Source organism: Otolemur garnettii, unplaced genomic scaffold (assembly GCF_000181295.1).
Source record: "Otolemur garnettii isolate 467f Iridium unplaced genomic scaffold, OtoGar3 scaffold00193, whole genome shotgun sequence".
Taxonomy (NCBI): Eukaryota; Metazoa; Chordata; class Mammalia; order Primates; family Galagidae; genus Otolemur; species Otolemur garnettii.
In genome coordinates this window covers 944241-965345 of record NW_003852588.1, presented here as the reverse complement: position 1 = coordinate 965345, position 21105 = coordinate 944241, and the positions used below count along the sequence as shown (strand labels likewise).

Sequence of the window (21105 nt, the reverse complement as noted above, 5' to 3'; positions counted from 1 at the left end):
TTGCTATGAGCTGTGATGCCATGGCACTCTACCCAGGGGGATAGCTTGAGGCTCTGTCTCAAAAAAAAAAAAAAAAAAGAAAGAAAGAAAAAGACTTTATTAAAAATAAAAAAGGTCATGGGGTCCATGGTTCTGAGGTATAGGCCTCCTCTGGCAAAGTGCTTGTCCTGGAGATTTCTGCACCTTGGGCAGCTGGGACAGCCGGGAAGCAAGGCTGCTATGCCTGAGTGAGGCACAGCCCAGGATGTCCAGGCTCTTTGGAGGAGGAAGGGTGGCTCTGAGAGCAGCCCAGAAGGCCCTGATGCTGCCAAGGAGCCCCAGACGAGGGACAGAGGGCCACGGGTATTGATTCTACTCTGTCCTGAGGCGAGATAGAGTGAGACCTGTCAGTGACCAACAGCAGGTGAAGATTTGAATATGAACATGAAATTTAATCCCTTTAGCTCCTGCTGTGAATTTTACATTAGGTTCTTCACATTTGTACTTAGTTGTTTTAATATTGAGAATTATGTCATATGCCTGAAAGAAAAAGTAACTTCTCTTTTAATCAATTAATCCAATGCTGGCAAGACTAGCTGTTGGCATCACAGCATCATAATTCCTGTATCATTAATCACTTTGTGTTAAAAAACTTGATTTCAGAAATTACTAATCAGTATAAAATGCACCAGCAGTCTGAGAAACAGTGGCCCCAAATGCTTAATGTAGCAGCAAGCATCCTGGAGCTCAAGGAGAACTAAACAGCTGGCTCCTGCATGCGTGTGGCCTCTGCTCTTCTAGGCACTGGGTCAAGTGAAAGTGCTCGCTCTGCTCGAGAGCAAGCAGGCTGCAGCCATGAGACTGTGTAATTAAAGACCAGGAAACAGGGAACATTCCCAGCACCGAACTTCTGCCAACTTGACTTTTTATGAACTATTCCCAAGGATGGTTGGTACATGCAATTTTTTTTTTTTAAATCTCTCTGGACATGATAAATGTTGCCAACTACTGTGTGCAACTGTGAGAATGGTCAATATGATACAGAGCAAAGACCAAGGTCTGAGAAATTTTGGTACTTGTGAATCTGTCCTTGGGAAGGCAGGGTGACCACATTTCCCATGCTGCCAATGGCCTTGTGAGGTGCTCGGCATTGCTGAGACAGCCCGGCTCTGCACAGCAGCGTCCTGAGATACACGCCCAGCTCTGCCATCGCAGCTGCCTGGCTAATACTCATGCCCCTGATGGAGAGGTGCATTCAATACTCTAAAGGGGAATGTTCCCGCTCAGAGACCAGCTGTTGCCTACAGTAGAGCTCATCAATCTTTGGGCCCCAGACAGACAGCACTGCGCACCGGGCACACTGTCTCCCTACTGTGACACACAGGGTTCCAAGAGGCAGACTTGGTTCTGACTATTGGGACCCCACCCTGGTGGCCCATCCACGTCCTTCCACCACACTCTGCATGGAACAGAAACTCACATGTCCGCCTCCACTTTTATGGGTAGTTATTAAAGATCTGTGTTGGAAGGTACGAGAGGTAAACGGAAATGACATTCAGGTACGCTGAACATGAGGTTCCAGCTCAGTGACTTTATGTTATTTTCACCCTCAGGCAACAGTGCCCATGACTGTTGTTTAGAAAACCAGATATGTTACCTTTTTTTCCTTGTCCAAAGCATTTGGAGGCATGTGTGGGAAACACCCAACATGCTTTCTTAGACACCACAGGTTTGTGGTGAAGTGGCCTTCAGAACACAACTTGAGTTAAGTACAGAAACTTCATAGGACTGACAACATCTCTTTTTGAAATAATAAAATTTGTAGATTTTAAAGCAATAAAAAATAATAATGAAATTGGTAGATTTTAAAGGTAGATTTTTTGCAAAGTAACCTTTTAGTTTCTGCTGGAAAACCTAATCCATAACCTAAAGTCTCCCCATGGACCCTGGCATGATGACACACTTCCTAAGGACTGAGTAAAGTTCCTTTGAAAGTCTAATCTCCTTCCTGAGTCATATTTTTCAGGGAAAATGAAGGGTAGGTGAGTGTCCACGGAAAGCAGCTGTTTAGGGATGAAAATCTGATTTCTGTAGAGAGAAAAAGCAGGGCGTGGGGTGGGAGAGAATCCCCTCTTAGCCTGCGCTCAGAGCCTCCCACTTATCTCCGTCTGGCTCAGAGCCAGCGATCAGATGACAGCCCTCCCCCTGGATGCAGCGGCTCTGGGCTGAGGGAGCCTGGGTGGGGCAGGCGCAGCAGCTGCGGAGGCCAGTGCAGAGGGAGTGCCCCCAAATGTCTGTGGTTGAGAGGCTGAAGCCACACCCTGACCCTTGCTGTGCCGTGCCCACCCGGCCCTGCTCTTTCAGCCCAGAATGGAGGCTGCCCTAGCAGGGGGCCGCAGGCCAGAGGAGCCCTCTGAGAGCAAAGGAGGGTCAGCAGGGACCTGGAAGTCTCTGAGTGAGAATGCTTTGACAAGGTCCCTTAAAGAGCTGAATACTCCAAATCCCCTACAGCTGCCATTTTGTAAAAAATGCAGTAAACTTGGATGTTATCAAGAGTATCTTTTGGTTTATTAAGCAGGGTCTATTTCTGTGGTGCTCGGCAGCACTAATAATTACTTAATAACACTGAAGTCCAACCTCTATGCATACTTTAATTTGTTCTTTGAGGGATTATGTTGTAAGTGGGCCAAAGAGAACTAGAAACACTTTATACACGTTTGAGGATTTCAAAAAAAATACTTATTCTTTTCTCCTTATATGTTATGTTGCCAAATTAACAATGCTGCTGATGGCTTTCCTTCCAAGGTAAATTCCCAAGAGGGACACATATACATGTGCTCTGATCTTAATGAGGTCCTCATTTATACGATAAACCAAATAAACAGCTTAATGGTATGATTTCTAGCAAAAATCAGCCCTACAAATGGCAATAGGTGGCCAGAGCCGGGAGGGGGAGGGTTCTGCTACCTGGAATTGAATGCTTTAAACAAGAGACAAAAACACAGCTTGCATCTCTTCTCCCTGGTGAGGGCAGAACACTGACTGGCACCCACCTGCCTGTGGAGCTGTCTGCCGTCCACCGTCTGCAGCCGCGAGCTGTGGTCTCCAGTGTGCACTGGAGAGTGTGGGGAATGCTCCCCCCCTGGGAAGCCACAGCCTCGATCGCCGTCATCCCGGTCTGTGCCATCTGTCTGGTGCCCCCCCTGCACTCCAAGCTCACTGGTCCTGGAGAGGGTCTCTGGGTGCTCTCCCTGAAACCAGGAGGAGATGATGATCACAGCTTCACCCAAACACTTCTGCTGTACAGCCTAACTTTTGTGATTTGTGGATAATTATCTACTTTAGGATGATCAAGTCCTGACTTCTCAGTCTTTTCTCCGGAAATGCTCATTATGGCCATTTCATTCATTGGCAACTGCTCCATTTAAGGAGCACAGGGCAGGTACTTAGTTTATCAGAAAAAATTAATACAAAGTTTTGCTAGTTATAAATTATTAGTAGTATTGCTTATAGCCATGGTGTTATAAACTGGAAGAGGAAGAACTCCAGAGTACTAATCAGCCAGAAGCTTTGCAACTCCTTCTAGGCTCTTCTATGTCACGAATACTTGGAAACTGGTTCAATTACTTTTTGGGAACTTTCTTCATCCTGTGGAAAGAGAATCACTGTACCTTCCCATTCCTAGGATGGGTTCTTAAAATTACACACACCGTTCACTAGGGTGAAAGCAGACATAAGGTCTTTGGGGGTCTGAAGAAAAACCAAGTATTCACAGTTCCTTAAGCAGCTGCCAAACAGCCAGGGGTGTGGGGCCCGGAGCACGCCACACACCAGGAGCTGCAGCCTAGGCCCACCAGGAAGCAAGGCCAGGGGAGCCGGTCACCCCACCTTCAATAAAAATTAACCAGAAAGCATATACTGTTCTGTTTATGTTACAAATCTTGGCATAAAGAGGTTAAATAGAAGAATAAATGTAAATTACAGAGGTGACCAAGTGACACATCTGAAGCTTAAAAGAGACCCTTCTAAACCTATGTGGGCAACGGGCTGTGCACATCTGGGAACACAAACTGAATGGAAAGAAGAGCAGACGTTTCAGAAGCTGCTTCTTCAAACCAGCAGGGGGATGTGATGATAAAGGGCCACAGGTGATGACTTTAGTGACAGACCAGCAGCACGCCTGCTACAGGGTGGAGCCGCAGACCAGCACTCTTGAAACTAGGTCAAGACACAGCAAGGATTTCTTGCTTTCACGTATAACTGGACAACCCATTGAATTTCTGTTGCTTGGACTGAAACTGACACAGAATGATTTAAAATAATAGGACGGGGCTTTGTGTATAGAGGAAGTGAGGGAACAGCAGTGCTTGGGGGTCAAGAAGAAAACAGATGCACATGAGATGAACGGTGCAGGCGGTCACCTCGGTCGCGTCCTCGCCTTCCTCCTCCATCTGTTTCCCCTGCCGCCAGTGTTTCAGCAGCCACCTGAGTTTGACGTAGAAGAGGAAGATGTTCTGCTTCAGCGACCTGAGCTCCTGCTGCATCAGATTCTTCTCGTCGCTCCAGGTCCGCTCCTGCAGGGTGCTCTGCAGCGCCAGGCTGTGCATCTCCAGCTCTTTCCACCTCAGGGCATAGAGGTGCTCCTCCTCCATCTTGAGTTAAATGAGAGAGAAACTGTGACAAGCAGATCTTCCAATCTGCCACCCAGACCAAACCAATGGTCCCAGCAAACCACCATTCAATCTGTGTCATGTTGCATACGGGATGTGGAACCTCTGTGTGTTTACAAACATTCACTCTTTATAAAAGTGCGTGAGTTTTGTGCTTCAGAAGCACATGCCATTTCAAAGTAAGGGACTGTGATCATTTTTCCTCGTCATGCCTTTCATGGTGTTTTTAGGTGTTTCTAAGAATCCTTTAGGAAAACAGCTGACTTGAGTTCCATTTACTAGATTCTGTCTTCTCTCTGTATGTGGACCTGGCACTCATAAATGCACATTACAGTTGTAAAGAAAAAACGTGGAAATCCTTCCCCTGGCTCCCCATGGCCCTGACAGACAGAACATACCCACTGAGGGGAGCAGGGCAGACTGGGCCAGACCTTCCAGCACACATGGTGAGCAAACAGGAAAGTAAGTTTATAACCTGTTTCCACAACTGAAGACTTAATATTCCTACTAGATATGGGTATCCTTTAGGGAAGCAAAAGCACTGCTGAAAAACAATTACCTCCCATCTCCACGCTAAGTTCCTATGATTTAGACACCACGGGTATAGGCGTTCCTCCAGCAAACAAACAACTAACCACGCAGAAGGGCGAATAAAATCTTATTTTGCAGATAAGGGCAAAGGACTAATATCTACTTAGCTAAAGTGATACAAGGGTTCAGCCTTGTGTTGCAAAGACCAATATGAAAGGGTTCAACTGCCAGCCTATGGTTATCAGCTGTCCTCTTCTATTTAACAATCTTTTCTACACCAAAGACCAAGGCAGGGATTGCTTTCCCTTAAAGGTTAATTAAAGGAAAAGTTAATTCTCAGAAACCATGGGAATGGGACGGTGGCTGCCTGGGGCCAACATGCTAAAGACCGTGACAAGTCAGAAGCAGCTCTCCTAGTACCTGACCTTTACTGTACTTTGAGCCGAAGCAACAGAACACAGGGGTGATTTTGTTCACCATCTCAGCACCCCTCAGGGCCCCACCACTGTGGACTCAAGGAAACACCAGGGGCAAGGGCAGCCTGGTGCACCAGATACTCAGCGTCTGCAGTTTGGTACTGATTAGCCCAGATGCTCCTTTTGGGGAGAAAGGTAGATTTAGGTCTAGTTAACATTTCACACTGGAGATGTATGTAACAGTCATGGGGTCTTTTGCACCATCTGATCTGAGTTAGGGACAGGACAACAAAGGAGGCAGTTAATCTAAAACAAAGATCAGTTGTTAAAAGCGAGGGGGGGTGTCTGGTTTCTACTTTCTAAAACAAGAATAATGAGGAAGAGAGTTAATCTATAATCTAAGAAACAAAATTGCAAACATGTTCCATGACTTAGTCTCTAGGACTTCGCTTCTCCTCTGACATCATAAACTGAGAGTCCTAAAATTTTACGTTCTTTTGCACATTTAAGCCAACTGACCCTCACTGGAAAGGTCTCCTCAGGGGCAGCATGAAGATAACTCCAGCTCCTTCCCGAGTTCTGCTGTGGACAGATGCTGACAGAGACACCGTGCCACACCCGGGGATGGTGTTTCAGGGCCTTTCATCTGGAGCAGCCCACCCAGGCCCTCGGGGAAAGTCTCCTCCCTGACTCTCTGCCTCCTCCTGTTCCAATGCTTCCCTCGCTCCCGAGTCTCAGAGCTCAGTCCTTTGCCCTCTTGCGTTAATGGACACCTTCTTTTTCCTCTGAACAAGCCTGGAGGACCCATTTCCACCTCCAAACCTTCAACACACTCCCTTACTATAAATTTGAGTCCTAGGAACAACTGCGACCTGCCATTTTGTTACCAACAACTCCATGCGAGATGCTCACTTTTCAAACAATTTTTGATACAATGCAAAAACATTTTTTTAAAAATTTACTTAGGAGTTTACCATTCAAGTAATATGAAATTATTTTCCTTTGATAATGATATGTGAAACTCTAAACCAAACATTTAAAAAGAGGTATGTACCTAGTGGTAGAGGCTGGCAGAAAATATTTAGACCTTGGCATTCATCTCCACCTTCTCTAAGCTGTGAGGTGCAGAAGGCACTCCCTTAATCAGTTTGTGACCCATTTAGATCACATGGCCACGGCCAACCTGGGGGTTTATGTGCTGCACACATTCCTCGCCAGAGTCAGTCTTAGATACATTCACTACCTTAACTGAACAGGATATGCATTTTAAAACACTGAGGTGCCCTACTCAAGACCAACCGCTTTGTTTGGTTTGTTTTTAAAGACACACCGTCTTTCAAGAACAAATACAAAGGGGGAAGAGCAGCTATAGCCAATTTTGAACCTAGGTATCTATTTACAGCTTAATTAGATTTGGGTGGCAGGGACTGGACCATCCTCAGGGAGGCCTGGGGCAACAAACACCTGCATCTGTGAATCCCTCTACTGGGGTCTCTGAGAAAAGATCTGGTGCATACAGGGCAATTAGCCAGTTAACAGGGTATTCTAGAATAATAAAAATCAGCTACAGCTAAGGCAGTGGCAGCTTTTTGATGACAGTGGTTTAGGGTGAGCCACTGATGTCACCTTGGGTGTCACATTGACAAAGGTGACACGCTTTTCTGTCAGTCCCCTTTGTGCCCTTACCATGTTAAAGCACTACAGGAAAGCTCAGATCAGATACAAGAAACACCTTCTGAGACCCCAACCTAAGTCCTAAAAGCATGGCTCAGAGCACACAGCATCTTTATGGGGCACCTGCCAGGGGGCAGCTCCAAGGAGCGACCTTTCCATGTGTGTGCCCACGAGAAGCCTGCTCACGCCAGACGCATCCTTTGAAAATGCATCTTGGCATTTCTCCTTAGGGGCTGTGCGGTCCAAGCAGCAGTGGTGCTGAGATCTGTGTTGAATATTTACCTTGCGGATCTTGTTTGTAAATGTCTCTGTCTCCTCCTGGTGCAGTCTGGCCGCCTGTGCAAGCTGACCCTGGAGCTCCTCTATCGATACACTCTGCTCAGGTAAAACAGGGGGGCCCCTGAGCTGATCGGTGGGATAAAGGAAGGGGTTTAGTGGAAACAAGACCTCTGCCTGAGGTGACAACGCAGGACAGACATCTCACAAGCTGGGGACACACATGGAGCGACACGGCACGTACGAGGGTCTGCAGCAGTGGAGTGACGGCGGCGACTCCCCTGGGCCTTCCCACGGGTGGCTGGCCCCGAGCCCTGCGCCTGGGCTCCACGGCAGCTCCCTGCCTGCGTCTCACCCAGGGGGCAAGGTGGGCAAATGGGCGTCTAGCCCCTTGAATTTCAATCACCAGGAAAATAGAACCAGGAACCAGACCGAGGGAAGGAAGCCAGGGCACCAGAGGTGTCCTTGTTACTACAACAGCTTCTAGATGGTTCTGACACATGCTGGGAGTGGTGAGAGCTCAGCAGTTAGGACTGAGGCAAGACTCTCAGATTCTCCAAGTCATGCGGGGTCTAAGTTGCATAATTAATTTTGTCCTGTGCTTTCTTATTAGTTTTTTCCTGTTCAACTGAGAGGGTGTCTTTCTTTCTGTTATCCACTTCTGACCCTGGACGCTCAGGGCAGGGGGAGGGGCCCTTTAATTAGCCTAGACCTGTGACTTCAGCAAATGTCACCAGAGGGGACTTGAACAAAGATCTGCGCATTACTCTTCAGGTTGAAAATAGGTAACTGACTCTTCATTATGATTTTTTTTTAATAAACTCTACCTTTTATGTCCAATAAAGGACAATGACAGGAGGAATCAGAGTCACTACTCTTGAAATAAAATGTACTCGTCAGAGATGGAAACATCATCAAACTAAAAATTCCAGACATTGCTAACGTTTTAAGTGTGTCATTTTATCCACTGGCTTATGCTACTTGAAGATGGTGATTTACAAAATTGGGAATTCAAGTGAATTATTGCAATAAAAATCTGTCACTTTACGGGTTCATTCTGATTCCTTTTACAATGAATCTATTACTACTCAGAGGACATTGTTTGCTCCCCTAATCTGTGTTGTCATGAGTGACAATCATCCCTTAAAAATAGGAAATGCAGAAAATTAAAGAGCAGAGCACTTCCTGTAGCACAGGGATGAAAGGGAGAGCAGCGGGAGGGGGAAGCAGGGCAAAGCAGATGGAGACAGAGCATCAGAGCCAACTTCAGCATCAAATGTGAAAGCCAGAGATTTAAACTTAGCCTACTTTATGGGCATTTTTATTTGCTAAGAAGAGGTTATTATCATAGTCTTGTATATGTATTAGGCAGCACTTGGGGGTCTTTTTGAAAAGAGGTAGTTTTCAACCTGAGAATTTACTTCAGTAAATTACCAATCCTTCCTGCCCGCTAGCTCTATTATTTTCCAAGTGTGCCAGTCTTTTACAATCTCACATTTGCCTGCCTTCAGCAATCTTGAACATGCACCTTTTACACATCTAATCATCTGAAGATCTTGGTGAATCCTGCTGTTTGCAGGTCTGCTGGCTCTTGTTCTTGGTGGATATTCCTGGCTTGTTTGAAGTTGTGTGTTGTGAGTTTGTGATAGGTAGATTACACATGTGATCTGGGTTGAGAATGTGCCCTCCAGGTTGTTTCATGAAGTATATAACATAAACCCCTTTCCTTGGGGATGACTGGACCCAATGAGTGATACCAATTCAAAGCCCGATCCCGGGTGAGGGTTGGCTGCAATCCTGCTCTTGGCCTAGAGCCACATTGGTAGACAGGTATCCTCACTGCCTCCCTTCCCTGCCCTGGGACCAGCAGGCAGAAGTTCCTCCTGTTTGTTAATTCCTTTCCCTGCAGGTGTTGAGCCTTGTCTCCTAGTCCTCTGGAGCTACTGCAATCCTGGCTTCTAACTCCAGCCATGATCCCTCATCTACCCGCCTAAAGGCTTCAGATAATGCTCTGGTCTTCAATTCTGAAATCAATTCCAACCCTTTAATATTTCCCTAACTCTCTTGAGAATTCATCTAAAAAGTTTAAAGGATGCGTTACATTTTATGCAGCATTTTGTTCGATAAGTATTTACTGAGTACCTACAATGCTAAGCAGGGCCCAAAGCCCTAGGGATAAGGCAGTAAGTGCAGCAGCCAGCTCTGCCCACAGGGTGCTTCCGCCAGCCCCTCAGGAGCTCTGTACAGGTGTGTCTGCAGGTCACTCAGCCTGCCTGTTGCCAGCTTTACTTCCCGATTATATAGTACTTTATACATTCAGAATGTAAAATTCCTATTTTAATATCTTAGGTATTAGCCAAAAGCTTTATATTACTAGATATTAAAAGAGCCATCCTAATTAAGCCTGTCATCTAAGAAAAGCAAAGATCTATTTAATTTCTATACACTACATCAAACTATTTACTTTGGGTTTAGTCTTAATAATATATAAACCATTTTAAATACAGTAGACCCTCTGTAAGTTGACTACCCAAGGGACTGTAACAAACTGATCAACATACAGAGGTGGTCAACATAAGGAACCAGGCCTGCAGCACTGGGGTACTGGCACGTACATGTGGTGCATGTCCCGTCTATGAAAACTGGGTCGACTTAAGAAGGTGGTCAGTATAGGGAGGTGGCCAGCTATGGAGTTTCTACTGTATACAAGCCTCATACTTCAGCATTGTTTGATTCGAAACGTGCTCTTCTATCTGAACCATACCTTTGAAGGGACACAGAAAAAAGGTCCCTTCATCCATATAGCACCTCAAGGTCCTATAAGGATGTTCACTTGGGACATCTGATTTACCTAAGACGACTGCAGCATCTCCTGTGTATGTTGCTGCCACCTGGTCGACAGCAGAAACTTTTAGATATCCCTACTCTGGCAGAAGTTCCCTTCTCCTTTATCATCTGTTTTTGCAAATGAAATATTAAAACTCCCACAGACAACTGATCCTAGCCGGGATGCCACTGTCACTCCAGTGTTACAGAGAATAAAAAACAAACATGCTATGACAAAAGTTTCAGTCCAGAATTATTCTACTGCCACACAACTACATACAATCACATACATTTGGAGAAAATGTTTACATGACACATAGATTTACTCTAGAAAAATAAGGACTTCCCCTCATCATCTGCTCCCCAAAAATTTGATTCTAAAAACCATCCTTTGCTCACTTCCCTAAGATTCTGATTATTCATCAAACAAATGCATCTTGATCTCCCTACTAAGACCATTTATTTAAATGAATGCCATCCTCACTTGTTTCTGAGGCTGCTGAGACTCAACATCACGACCACCCTCCCCCATGTCAGTGTTCTGAGGCTGCGTCCCACTCATGCTCATTTACACTGCTAGTTTCCTGAACCTCTCCAGAGAAAGGCTTATAAATTACCTTCCACACTTAAGACTATTTCACTATTTCAATAAACAACAGGAAGAATGCTTTTCCTTGCTGTCACTAGACTGTCTCACAGTGCCACTTACACATTAGCACCCTCTGTAACCTCCATTCCCATGACTTCATTTTCTGGTGAGTTCCATTTTTGTCCTGACAAGTTTTGCTACCACCTCTTTCAGAAGTGGCATACGAGGGTAACACGTGTACAAATACTTGGCACAAATCCCATGTAATTTTATAGCAGTTGGTATTTCATGGCTGAAGCGTGAGGGATGACAAATGCTTTGTGTACGCCTTTGATTAAAGGATAAGAGGGAGAGCTAAGGAGAAAAGCCCTGAGATTTCTGACCCAGAAATTCAATCCTCTAGGCCAGGCTTGTTCTCATTTACACGTGAAATCTAACCAGTGCCCAGGATTAGCTACTTCTCATTCAGAACTATTTTTAAGGTTCCCAGCACATTCCAAAGTATACCCTATACACTGCTGTCTCCTCATGAAGCAAATCTCTCTGCAGATTTTATGAGAGCCTCATATAATGGTGTACTTACAATGGTGACCCACAATTTATTAATCCATTCGTAGGTCAACGGGCATTTGGGCTTCTTCCATGACTTAGCAATTATGAATTAGGCTGCAATAAACATTCTGGTACAAATATCTTTGTTATAATGTGATTTTTGGTCCTCCGGACATACACCTAGTAGAGGAAATTGTAGGATGGAATGGCAGGTCTATTTTTAGATCTCTAAGTGTTCTCCAAACATCTTTCCAAAAGGAACACACTAGTTTGCATTCCCACTAGCAGTGCAGAAGTGTTCCCTTTTCTCCACATCCACGCCAACATCTCTGGTTTTGGGATTTTGTGATGTAGGCCAATCTTACTGGTGTTAGATGGTATCTCACAGTAGTTTTCATTTGCATTCCTCTGATGATTAAGGATGATGAGCATTTTTTCATATGTCTGTAGGCCATGCACATGTCTTCTTTAGAGAAGTTTCTCTTCAAGTCCCTTGCCCACCCTGAGATGGGATCACTTGTTCTTTTCTTGCTAATACATGTGAGTTCTCTGTGGATTCTGGTTATTAAACCTTTTTCAGAGACATAACCTGAAAATATCTTCTCCCATTCTGAGGGCTGTCTGCTTGCTTTACTTACTGTGTTCTATATGTACACCATGGAATATTATGCAGCCTTAAAGAAAGATGGAGACTTTACCTCTTACATGTTTACATGGATGGAGCTGGAACATATTCTTCTTAGCAAAGTATCTCAAGAATGGAAGAAAAAGTATCCAGTGTACTCAGCCCTACCATGAAACCAATTTATAGCTTTCTTATGAAAGCTATAACCCAATTGTAGCCCAAGAAAAAAAAGGGGGAAAGGGGAGAGGAAGGGAAGGAGAGGGGAAGGAGGGGTGGAGGCAGGGTAATTGGTGGGATCACACCTACAGTGCATCTTACAAGGGTACCTGTGAAATTTACTAGGTGTAGAATATAAATGTCTAAACACAATAACTAAGAAAATGCTGTGAAAGCTATGTTAACCAGTTTGATGAAAATATTTCAAATTGTATATAAAATCAGCACATTGCACCCTATGATTACATTAATGTACACAGCTATGATTTAATTAAAAAAAAAAAAGAATCCAATTACCTGGCTAATGTCTACTGAGATGAGTAGGCAAAAGGAATATTTGTCCTTTTCAAGTCTGGGGGTTGTCTGGGACTTAATTTTTGTTTGATTGCATTAATGAGTTAGTGGGCATGAGTGAGTTCTGACTGCAGTTTGAGCTGGCTGTGGCTGTAAGAATGCCAGGCTCAGAGATGCAATTCCTGTCAGAGGTTCAGCCAAGGGTGGCATCTGAGCAGCAGGCCTCCTGCACTGCACAGATCTGCTATCTGCTGGAAATACTTGATGCATAAGAAGATAGTCCTTTTCCTCTTCTTGTTGTTACTGCTGCTGCTGTTACTGCTTAGTGGTCACGGTTTTAACCTAGCTAAAATACTCCAGTCTTCGAAAATAACAACTTATCTTCTTTCCCCTTGCCCCAAATAAAAATCCATTAAGGAAAAACAAAACAAAACAAAACAAAACCACAGAGGCATTTTATAAATGCAGCTTGAGAACCTGATTCTTTTATAAAACTTCTGTCTAAATTCAGAAAGCTTTTTCTTCTTTGATGCCTCTGATACTGGGTGTCCTATTACCTATGGGGAGCTACAGGCACAGGCTCAAGGAGAGTCGCCCATGTGGCAGTGGCTGGCCTGAGGACACAGTCAGTGCTTACTGGAAGGGCAATGTAAGAGGGAGCAAAGTGCCAGAGATCCAACCGCTCCATCCTTGGCAGTGCCCATGTTTGCCTTTGCCCCAGGTATCCAGCGGGGTCTGCGTGAGTCTTCAACATGGCGCAGTCGTGGCCACGCTGCCTCGGGGAGCTTTGTGTGCTGTTTCCAGCACAGCCTCAGACAAAGCAGCTGCTGACAGTGAGTTCAGGGCTGTTCAGGCTCTCAAGAGTTCTGCTCCCCAGAATTGTCCATTGTGTAATTCTTTAACACAATGCAATATTCAGAGGTCAAAGCAATGAGGCTGTCAGAGTGACATCCACACCAGGGACCAGGCTCCACAAGCATCGCCTCTAATGGAGGTGTCAAAGTGGCTCCAGAAGGGTTTATTTTTGTTGTTGTTTTAATTTAGAGTAGAATGTTTGAGGCATAACTGAGTTTTCTCTTGTCTCTGTGTGAAATGCTTTTGTGAATGAACACATCAGAACAAAGGATGCTTAACTCCTGATCAGCACTATCTCCCCTACTAGGAAATGATGCTCCCTAGATCGGGCCTTTTGCTATTGAGTTTCTTTTTTCTTACTTTCTTCTTAAAACATATAAAATTAAAGAAAATTGGACAAATGTTTGAAAGAACCATGGCAAGACAGGTGGCCATATAATGAGTCACCGCGTGACAGTGTTTAGTTTTTAGGAACACACGGCGGACAGTGGTGAGGTCAGCACTGGGCACTCTCTGCCGCTGAGGGGCCTCGGCCCTCATGGGACATGGGCAGGCACAGAGGCCTGAAGCAGGTTCCAGTTCTGCCAACAGCCAAGTGGGGGGCTGATCAGTAAGCCACTTCACTCCCTAGCCCTCATTCTCTCTCATGCTCAGAACGAGAACACTGGTCTGAGGATCGGCCATTCCCTCCTTAGCTATAATTGTTCTGTGATTCTTTATTGCCATGTGGCCCCAACTATGTCTGGTAATGCACCTCTTATAAGAGGTTTACTGTCCCTCAATATTCAGTTTGATTCAACTAAGTATTTTTCTCTCAAAGTCACTGGCCATTCCTGAAGCTATGTGCTGCATTCATGCTGTGGCAACTTGTCAGTGCTCTAGTTAACAAGGACCTAGGAAGAGGCTGGGAGGAGACAAGCTCTATGACACCAAGTTTAATGAAACAAGGTTTTGTGTGACATGTTTTGAATGATGGAGCCCCTGGAAGGGAGACATGGTTCTTATAAAACAGGCCATCAAAGGGAAGACAGCTGCCTTGTACAGCCAGAGTTGTGGTTCTGGAAAACTGTCAGTGGCAAATAAGAAAGGGCTACAAGGGGTTGGTACCATGTCTAGGAAGCTCTGAATGCCTTCCTTCCTGCAGTCCTCCCTGGTAGGATGTGCTGCCTTCTGTTATTCATCATGCCTTACATGGATGCAGCATGTGGCATTTTTGGAAGGTATTTTCTCACTAACAGCTCCTTTAGTCTGAGACTCATCCACTTATAGCCCCTGAGGCAGGAAGGGCAGTATTGTTGCTCCCATTTTACAGATGAGAAAACAGGCTCAGAGACTTGCCTGCAAAATCAAGCTACTGATGGACACAGATGGACTAGAGCCCAGGGGCCTTAGTGCCCTGGCCAGTTTGGATACCAGGGCAGGACAGCATCCCTGTTACAACTATCTTAGCAGTGCAGTGTCATTTGAAGGCTGAGAAAGGTGTCTTCCAGAGGGTGCCATCCTGGAAATGGATCACTCAGGCCATGGAGATGTAGCGTGGTGAGCTTGCTAATGCCTTTGCAACCAGCATTCTCCACGGAAAACCCTGTGGAGCTGAGGCCAACCAAGGTGCTTCCCAGGAAGGTTGAGAGTCCTAAAGCACTACCTCACTGCATTTGGAGGGGAAATGGAAATTTTGCAAATACTGGCCTGTTCTGTGCTACACTGGGGATAAAACCTCGGGATGTCTCCTTTGCGATTTTGGAAAAACAGGCTGAACTTGACACACTGTAACACATGTCTGACTCCAAGTCCAAAGACAGTCTTCTTTTCTATTTAAGCTTAGCTGAGGTGGTGGTCCTGTTGGTGTGTGTGGTGAGCGCCCAGTCACAGGGGTAGAGATGTGGCACACTGTCCTGAGGGCAATGGAAGGGGCCTCACACTAGAGACACCTGAACTCCTCTGGGTGAGGCTGCAGCCCTTCTGCCCCTGTCTCTGACAACAGGCAGGGCACAGCAGCTCCAGCTCTGCTCCACTCCACATTTCTGCTCACTTCCTTTCTACCCAGGGAAAGGCTTTTGACTGTCTGAGCCCTGCCTGCTCTCAGCCTGCAGTCCCTTCCTCGCCCGGGCCTCGGTGCTAACGTCCCCACAGGGACCAAGAAGTTGAGCCACTTTGTCAGCATCTTGGAGAAGTTACTGTTCTTCTCTAATGAAGAATACATTGCTCTAGCCCTTGAATAGTAGGGGCAGCACAAGGACGTCCTCCCTCCGAGCACCCATCCTTCTGTCCTGTAAGGATGGCTTGTGGCTGAGAGCTTTTGCTCTTACAGGGCAGCTGACAACCATTTCAACCATGCAGGTCCCTGTGGGGGCTGCAGTCCTGTGCATATAAGGTTACCATGGCAACAGAGACTATGGCAGATACTACAGTCGGAAACCCCTGAGGTTGGCCAGATTCTGCCAACAGACCAGAGCAGAGTCACAAGAGATCATGGGAGGCTCACCGGAGACGAACTAAAAGAGGAAACCCTAAGGAGAGTTTCCTCCAACTAGGAAAGACGGTGCCTGCTTTCCATTCCTACTTTCTCTACTTTTGGACAGGAAGCCACTGCACACTCCCTAATGAGTCCCACCTCCAGATGTCCCCGGGGCCTGGGAAAACAGTGCTTGCCACGACTATCACTCCTGCCGGACAAGCAAGGGTGGTAGTTTGCCCACATGCAACGATACAGACCCTCCAGTTTCATGCAATGGGTCGTGATGCCAGGTAAGTTCCACATCCTCCTGCCACATTCCTTCAGGGCCTTGTCCCAGGTGGGACACTTCACACAGCCAGTCACACAGCAGAAGGGGGGGTGGGTCTGGGGCCCCACTGACCTCCAGAGTGAAGCAGCTCTGGCCTCCCAGCCCGTGGCTCCCAGAGTCCCCATCAGCGCGACGGTGCAGCTCCCTTGCAGCTTGAAGACGCAGACTGTCCCGCTCGTCCCCCCGGGCTGGACCAAGCTGCCACTCCAGCTGCTCTCTCAGCCTGGACTGTGAGGTGCATGGGAGGGATTTGTTTTTATTATTATTATTATTATTGAAAACATAAAACAAAGGACAAAAGGGTGGGAAGGGCAGATAAAGAAACAAAATACAGGTAAGGGATACACAACTAAAAATAGCACCAGAGGAAGAAACGTGTGACTGGGAATGGCAACTTAGTGACAGGGCGTAAGAGACTGAGGAGAACAGAGCAGAGACGAGCCGGGACGGTAAGCGGACACATCCGGAAAGCACACAGAGGGGAAGAGTGCAAGACACCGGTCATGAGGCACATGCGATGGGGTGCGTGAACCCCAACTCGACTGCAAGCACACTACCCGGGAAACAGAGGACAAGGCTCCTTCTTCCTTACTTGTGGGTCGAGCAGCAAAAGCCACAATCCGGGCGGCAGCTGGGCCATGCACCCAAGGCGAGGCCACTCCACCCGGCCGCACCCTCTGCTGGGCAGCGAGATTCTCCGTGAGACACATCCTCCTCTCAGAACCGGCTCCTCGCCCCTGGGGGCCTGTCCTTCAGCCGGAGGCGGCCCAGGCTGCCTAGGGCCTCGGACCGCACCGTGTCCCTTTGGTAACGAATCCAAGTAGGGATTCGCTCGCTGGGTAGCAAGTCTGCTAATTATCCTGACTGAGACATGAGTTTGTACTTGGTCTTAAGCTCCTCATTGCTTCTTCACCGGGCAGCTGGTTGTCTGAGACACCAAGGAAGGAGCGAGGCTGGCCAGGACGAGCCCTAGAGCCTCCACTGGGCTTGGCCTCGTGTCTGAGAGGGCCTCTACGCCACAGCCGCAGCGCGGGGGGAAGTGAGAGAGGAAGAGGAAAAGAAACTAGGAAATAAAAGAGAACTTAAAAAAACCAAAAGGGAACCCAACCGAGAGAGAGGATCTGGTTGACCCTCGAGGCTTTAGTACAATGCAGGTTTGAAATCATAACCAAGCAGCCGTGAGCAGCGTGAGCCCGAGCGCAGCAATGCCAGCCAGGAGCAGGAAGAGCAGGGCGGAGCAGGGAGGCGAGGCCAGGAGCCCCCTTACCTGCAGGTCTGGACCCAGCTCCTTCCCCAGGTTCCCGACGGGGGAGTCCCGGGACACGGAGGTCACGGTGGAGAGGAAGCTGGAGGACTCCGTGAGGTGGGACACAGGGGACAGCCCGTCCCCCAGCCGGTTCACCTGCTCCAGGAAGGCCTGCAGCTCCTTCCTGAAGGCCTTCATCTTGGTGCTGATGGTCCCCAGCAGGTGGGGCTCGTGCCGGGCACCCTCGCCCTGGACGCCGGGTTCCAGCGCAGCCCCCGCGTCGCGGAGGAAGCCCTCAGTGTCTGTGAGGAGCCGCTCCACGGTCCGCTCCAGCCGCTGCACCTCGTGCTTTATGGCCGCCAGACACTCGGCGTCCTCCCGGGCCCGCAGGAGCTCCGCCGGGCACTGCTCGCTGGCCTCCGACGGTTTCCCGCTGCCGAAGCCCGACGTCTTCTCGAAGGTATCCTCGGAGTCGCTCTCCCCGCCCACAGGGCCCTCCCTCCGGGGCTGCGGCGGGCGGCCCTCCTCTCCGTCGCTCTCCTTCTTGCCCGCGTCGCTCTCCGCGTCGCTGTCCCGCGGGCTTGTGGCGCGCGGCCCCACGTGCATGGCCAGGTCGCAGCGCTGGACGTTGGACAGCAGCACCCGGTTCTCGTGCTGCAGCTTCAGCACCTTCCCACTCAACTCACTGATTTGCAGCCGGGCTGATTTCAGCTCCTCCTGCAGGGGCGTCCCTGTCCCAGCGCCCTTGCCCGTGCTCTCCGCGGGCCACCCGGGCTCCTGGCGAGGCTCAAACTTGAACTTGCTCAGCTCATGTGTCAGCTGCCGGTTGTGGTCCTCAATCTCAGATATGGACCTGCGGAGCAGCTCCGCTTCCTCCTCCACAAACTGCAGGTGGCGGCGGAGCTCCGCGGAGGACTCCACCGAGTCCCCGAAGGGTGAGGTAGGGAGGCTCGGTGGGTGGTCCCGGCCCAGGCCCTCTCGCTGCTCGTGCTGGCCCCGCACGTCCTCCATCTCCGCTTTGAGGCCGCGGTTCTCCACCTCCAGCTCCACGATCTTCCGGCCCAAGATGTTGGCTTCCTCCTCCACCAGCTTCAGCCGCAGCTTCAGTTCTGCCTCCCGGGTGCTGGGGGGCCCTCCCGCTTCCCCTGTGGGGAGGGGGCTGTCCACGTCGCCATAGAGGGACTTGTACTTCTGGAGCTCCTGCTCCAGCGCGTCCTTCTCCCGTCCCAACTTGGCCATCTTCTTGCGCATCAGGGAGGCTTCCTCTTTGGCAAATTGAAGTTGGCACTTCAAATCGGCACTGTCATCCTGCCAGGAGAGAACAGCCGAGAGAAGGGTTATTTGGAAATACCACATGTTCGTGTTTTTGACGATTCCCCTCGCACCTCGCCCCCAGTACACACGCAAACACAAAACACCCATCTTTCTGTCGGTGCCATTTCATTACATGGAAAGAGAGAGACAACCAGAGGTGAGGGAGGAACCTGGGAAAGGCCTGAAGCTTGCTGCTTTATCCCAGGGGCAAAAGGAACCTAGACGCTGCTTTGGTAAACGATGTGTACCTGAACCATCATAGGAGCTACGAGAGAGGAAGGAGAGAATCAAAGGAAACCTAATAACCACCCAGAGCACGCGGCCCTTTGGCACTTCTGGATCCATCAGGTTGTGTCACAGCACCAGTGAGAGGACCCAGAAGCCCTCACTGGAGTCTGGCTTAGGCAAGTAAAACTGAGGGGCACTTCCACCCTGCTGCACCCACTTTCTCATCCAAAGTGGCTGGTGACCCACAGGTTATTACCAGTATGCAGGGGGCAGGTGACCCCAAATCAGAGCCCAGCTTTGCTTGACTTGCTGAGGAATGTGAGACAGGGTGATTTGCCTCTTTCCTAGTCTCTCAGGAGATGCTATGTGATGTCCCACAAGAATGACATGATGATGAGAAACTGAGGTGAAGAGCAGGAGGGTGCTCAGAAGTCCTTGCTGAGCCGATGCCCAGCTCTGAGGGCTGGTATACGGTGGCTGCTCACCACCTTTCACCAAGCCAGGCCAAGGATTAAAGCAGTCAGAGTCATGGCTTATGTTTCCTTCTGTTTAGTTACTGTAACGTCACAGGAAATTAAACTCAGGAGACTCCTGGCAAGGAGTCAAGTGGATAGAATCAAGTGTTCTAAACCTGAGGAGTGGTCCTCATCCAACACCAGAGGGGAGACCAGAGGGCTCTGGAGGGTTCCTGGAGCTGACTCTGCTGCTCACAGCCCACACTGATTGGCTGGGGTCAAAAGGCACTTTTGGGAACAACTGGAGGGTCAACTCTGTTTTGCCAGTGGTGATCTCCATGCTTTGAAGTTGTACGAAAGCTCCATCTTGGTCTTTTAAAAATGTTCTGCTGTTTACACTTAGGGAATAGGAAGAATGACCATTTCACTAATCACGCCTCTTTGACTGAAGATCAGAAGTTCCAGAAAGTTTCATCCAAGGGTCCCCTATCACATAAAAGAACTATCGACCACAGGTCTGCAGGAGTCAAACCTCACCAGCCTTGGCAGGGGTGAAGGGAGACCCATGGGACTGCTCTCCAGGCCCGATAAGCATGCTCGGGAACAAGTCAGCCCCCTGAGAGAGAATCAGTACTTGCACATCAGCGTTTGTGCTCACGATGCAGCTTTTACACTCAGAGAACATAGCTCTTCCTGCCATATTCTTGTCCAGCACTCACCACATCGTAGGAAAATACAGAAATTCCTCCCTCAGGGCCTCCTGGCTTTCCTTCCCATCCTGCCTTAACCCCTCCTTTCTTACCATGAACTCCATGTAAGAAGGAAAAAATGATGTGACAAAGAAGACTCAAGAAAGACCCATGGCTAAGGTGTAGCAGGGCCACATGGGAAGCATGTTCTGGCACTATCTGTGGTGCCCTGGAAGGGAGAACGTACCCATCGTCATCCTCCTGGCCAAGGATTAAAGCAGTCCCACTGGACTGGGGGTCAAAAATGCTGCCCTAAGTCCTCTCTTTGGGGAACCTGTCTCTTTTCATGACCAGCAGGATGCTCACCCAACCACAAAGTCATTGTGAAGGTCAAATAAAATAATGTACAGGGAAGTGGTCTGCATGTGATAAATTACCATAATCTAGCTCTCTGAAATTCACTTGGTCTGCATCTGATAAATTACCATAATCTAGCTCTCTAAAATTCACTTTGTTATTCATCTGAACCACAGTTAATATTGAAGAAGGGAGCCAGTAACTCTGTTTTTGTTTTTTCCCTCTTTGTGCATTAGGAGAATAATATATGTGTCACTTGGTCTCCAAGAGTTCTAAGACCTTATCACATTAAGGATTTGATTTAGTTTTGGTTAGGCAGACATAAAAACCATTTCTGTTACTAACTCAAAACAAGGTTATCTGCCCTACTCAACTACTGATCAAACTGGTTATCATCACTGCTGAGGAAATTATGGTTTTTAAAAAATTGCCTACATAAGACTACATATTAGACACATATATGACATACATTATGTTTAATCCTAAACGCTAAAGGAAAAGCATGCTTGTTTATTTGTTCATTGATT

At 47.9% G+C, this 21105-nt stretch overlaps 1 protein-coding gene across 1 annotated transcript in view; it reads right to left on the bottom strand.

Moving 5' to 3' along the window:
* MTCL1 (microtubule crosslinking factor 1) overlaps nucleotides 1-21105 on the bottom strand; it is a 124044-nt gene that overhangs the window by 30764 nt on the left and 72175 nt on the right. Inside the window, exons 5-9 of the mRNA XM_003800999.1 lie at nucleotides 17557-18843; nucleotides 16362-16517; nucleotides 7553-7675; nucleotides 4401-4631; nucleotides 3033-3230 (exon numbers count right to left, since the gene is read on the bottom strand). Coding sequence (XP_003801047.1) covers nucleotides 3033-3230; nucleotides 4401-4631; nucleotides 7553-7675; nucleotides 16362-16517; nucleotides 17557-18843 — 1995 coding nt within the window. The remainder of the gene's footprint in view (nucleotides 1-3032; nucleotides 3231-4400; nucleotides 4632-7552; nucleotides 7676-16361; nucleotides 16518-17556; nucleotides 18844-21105) is intronic.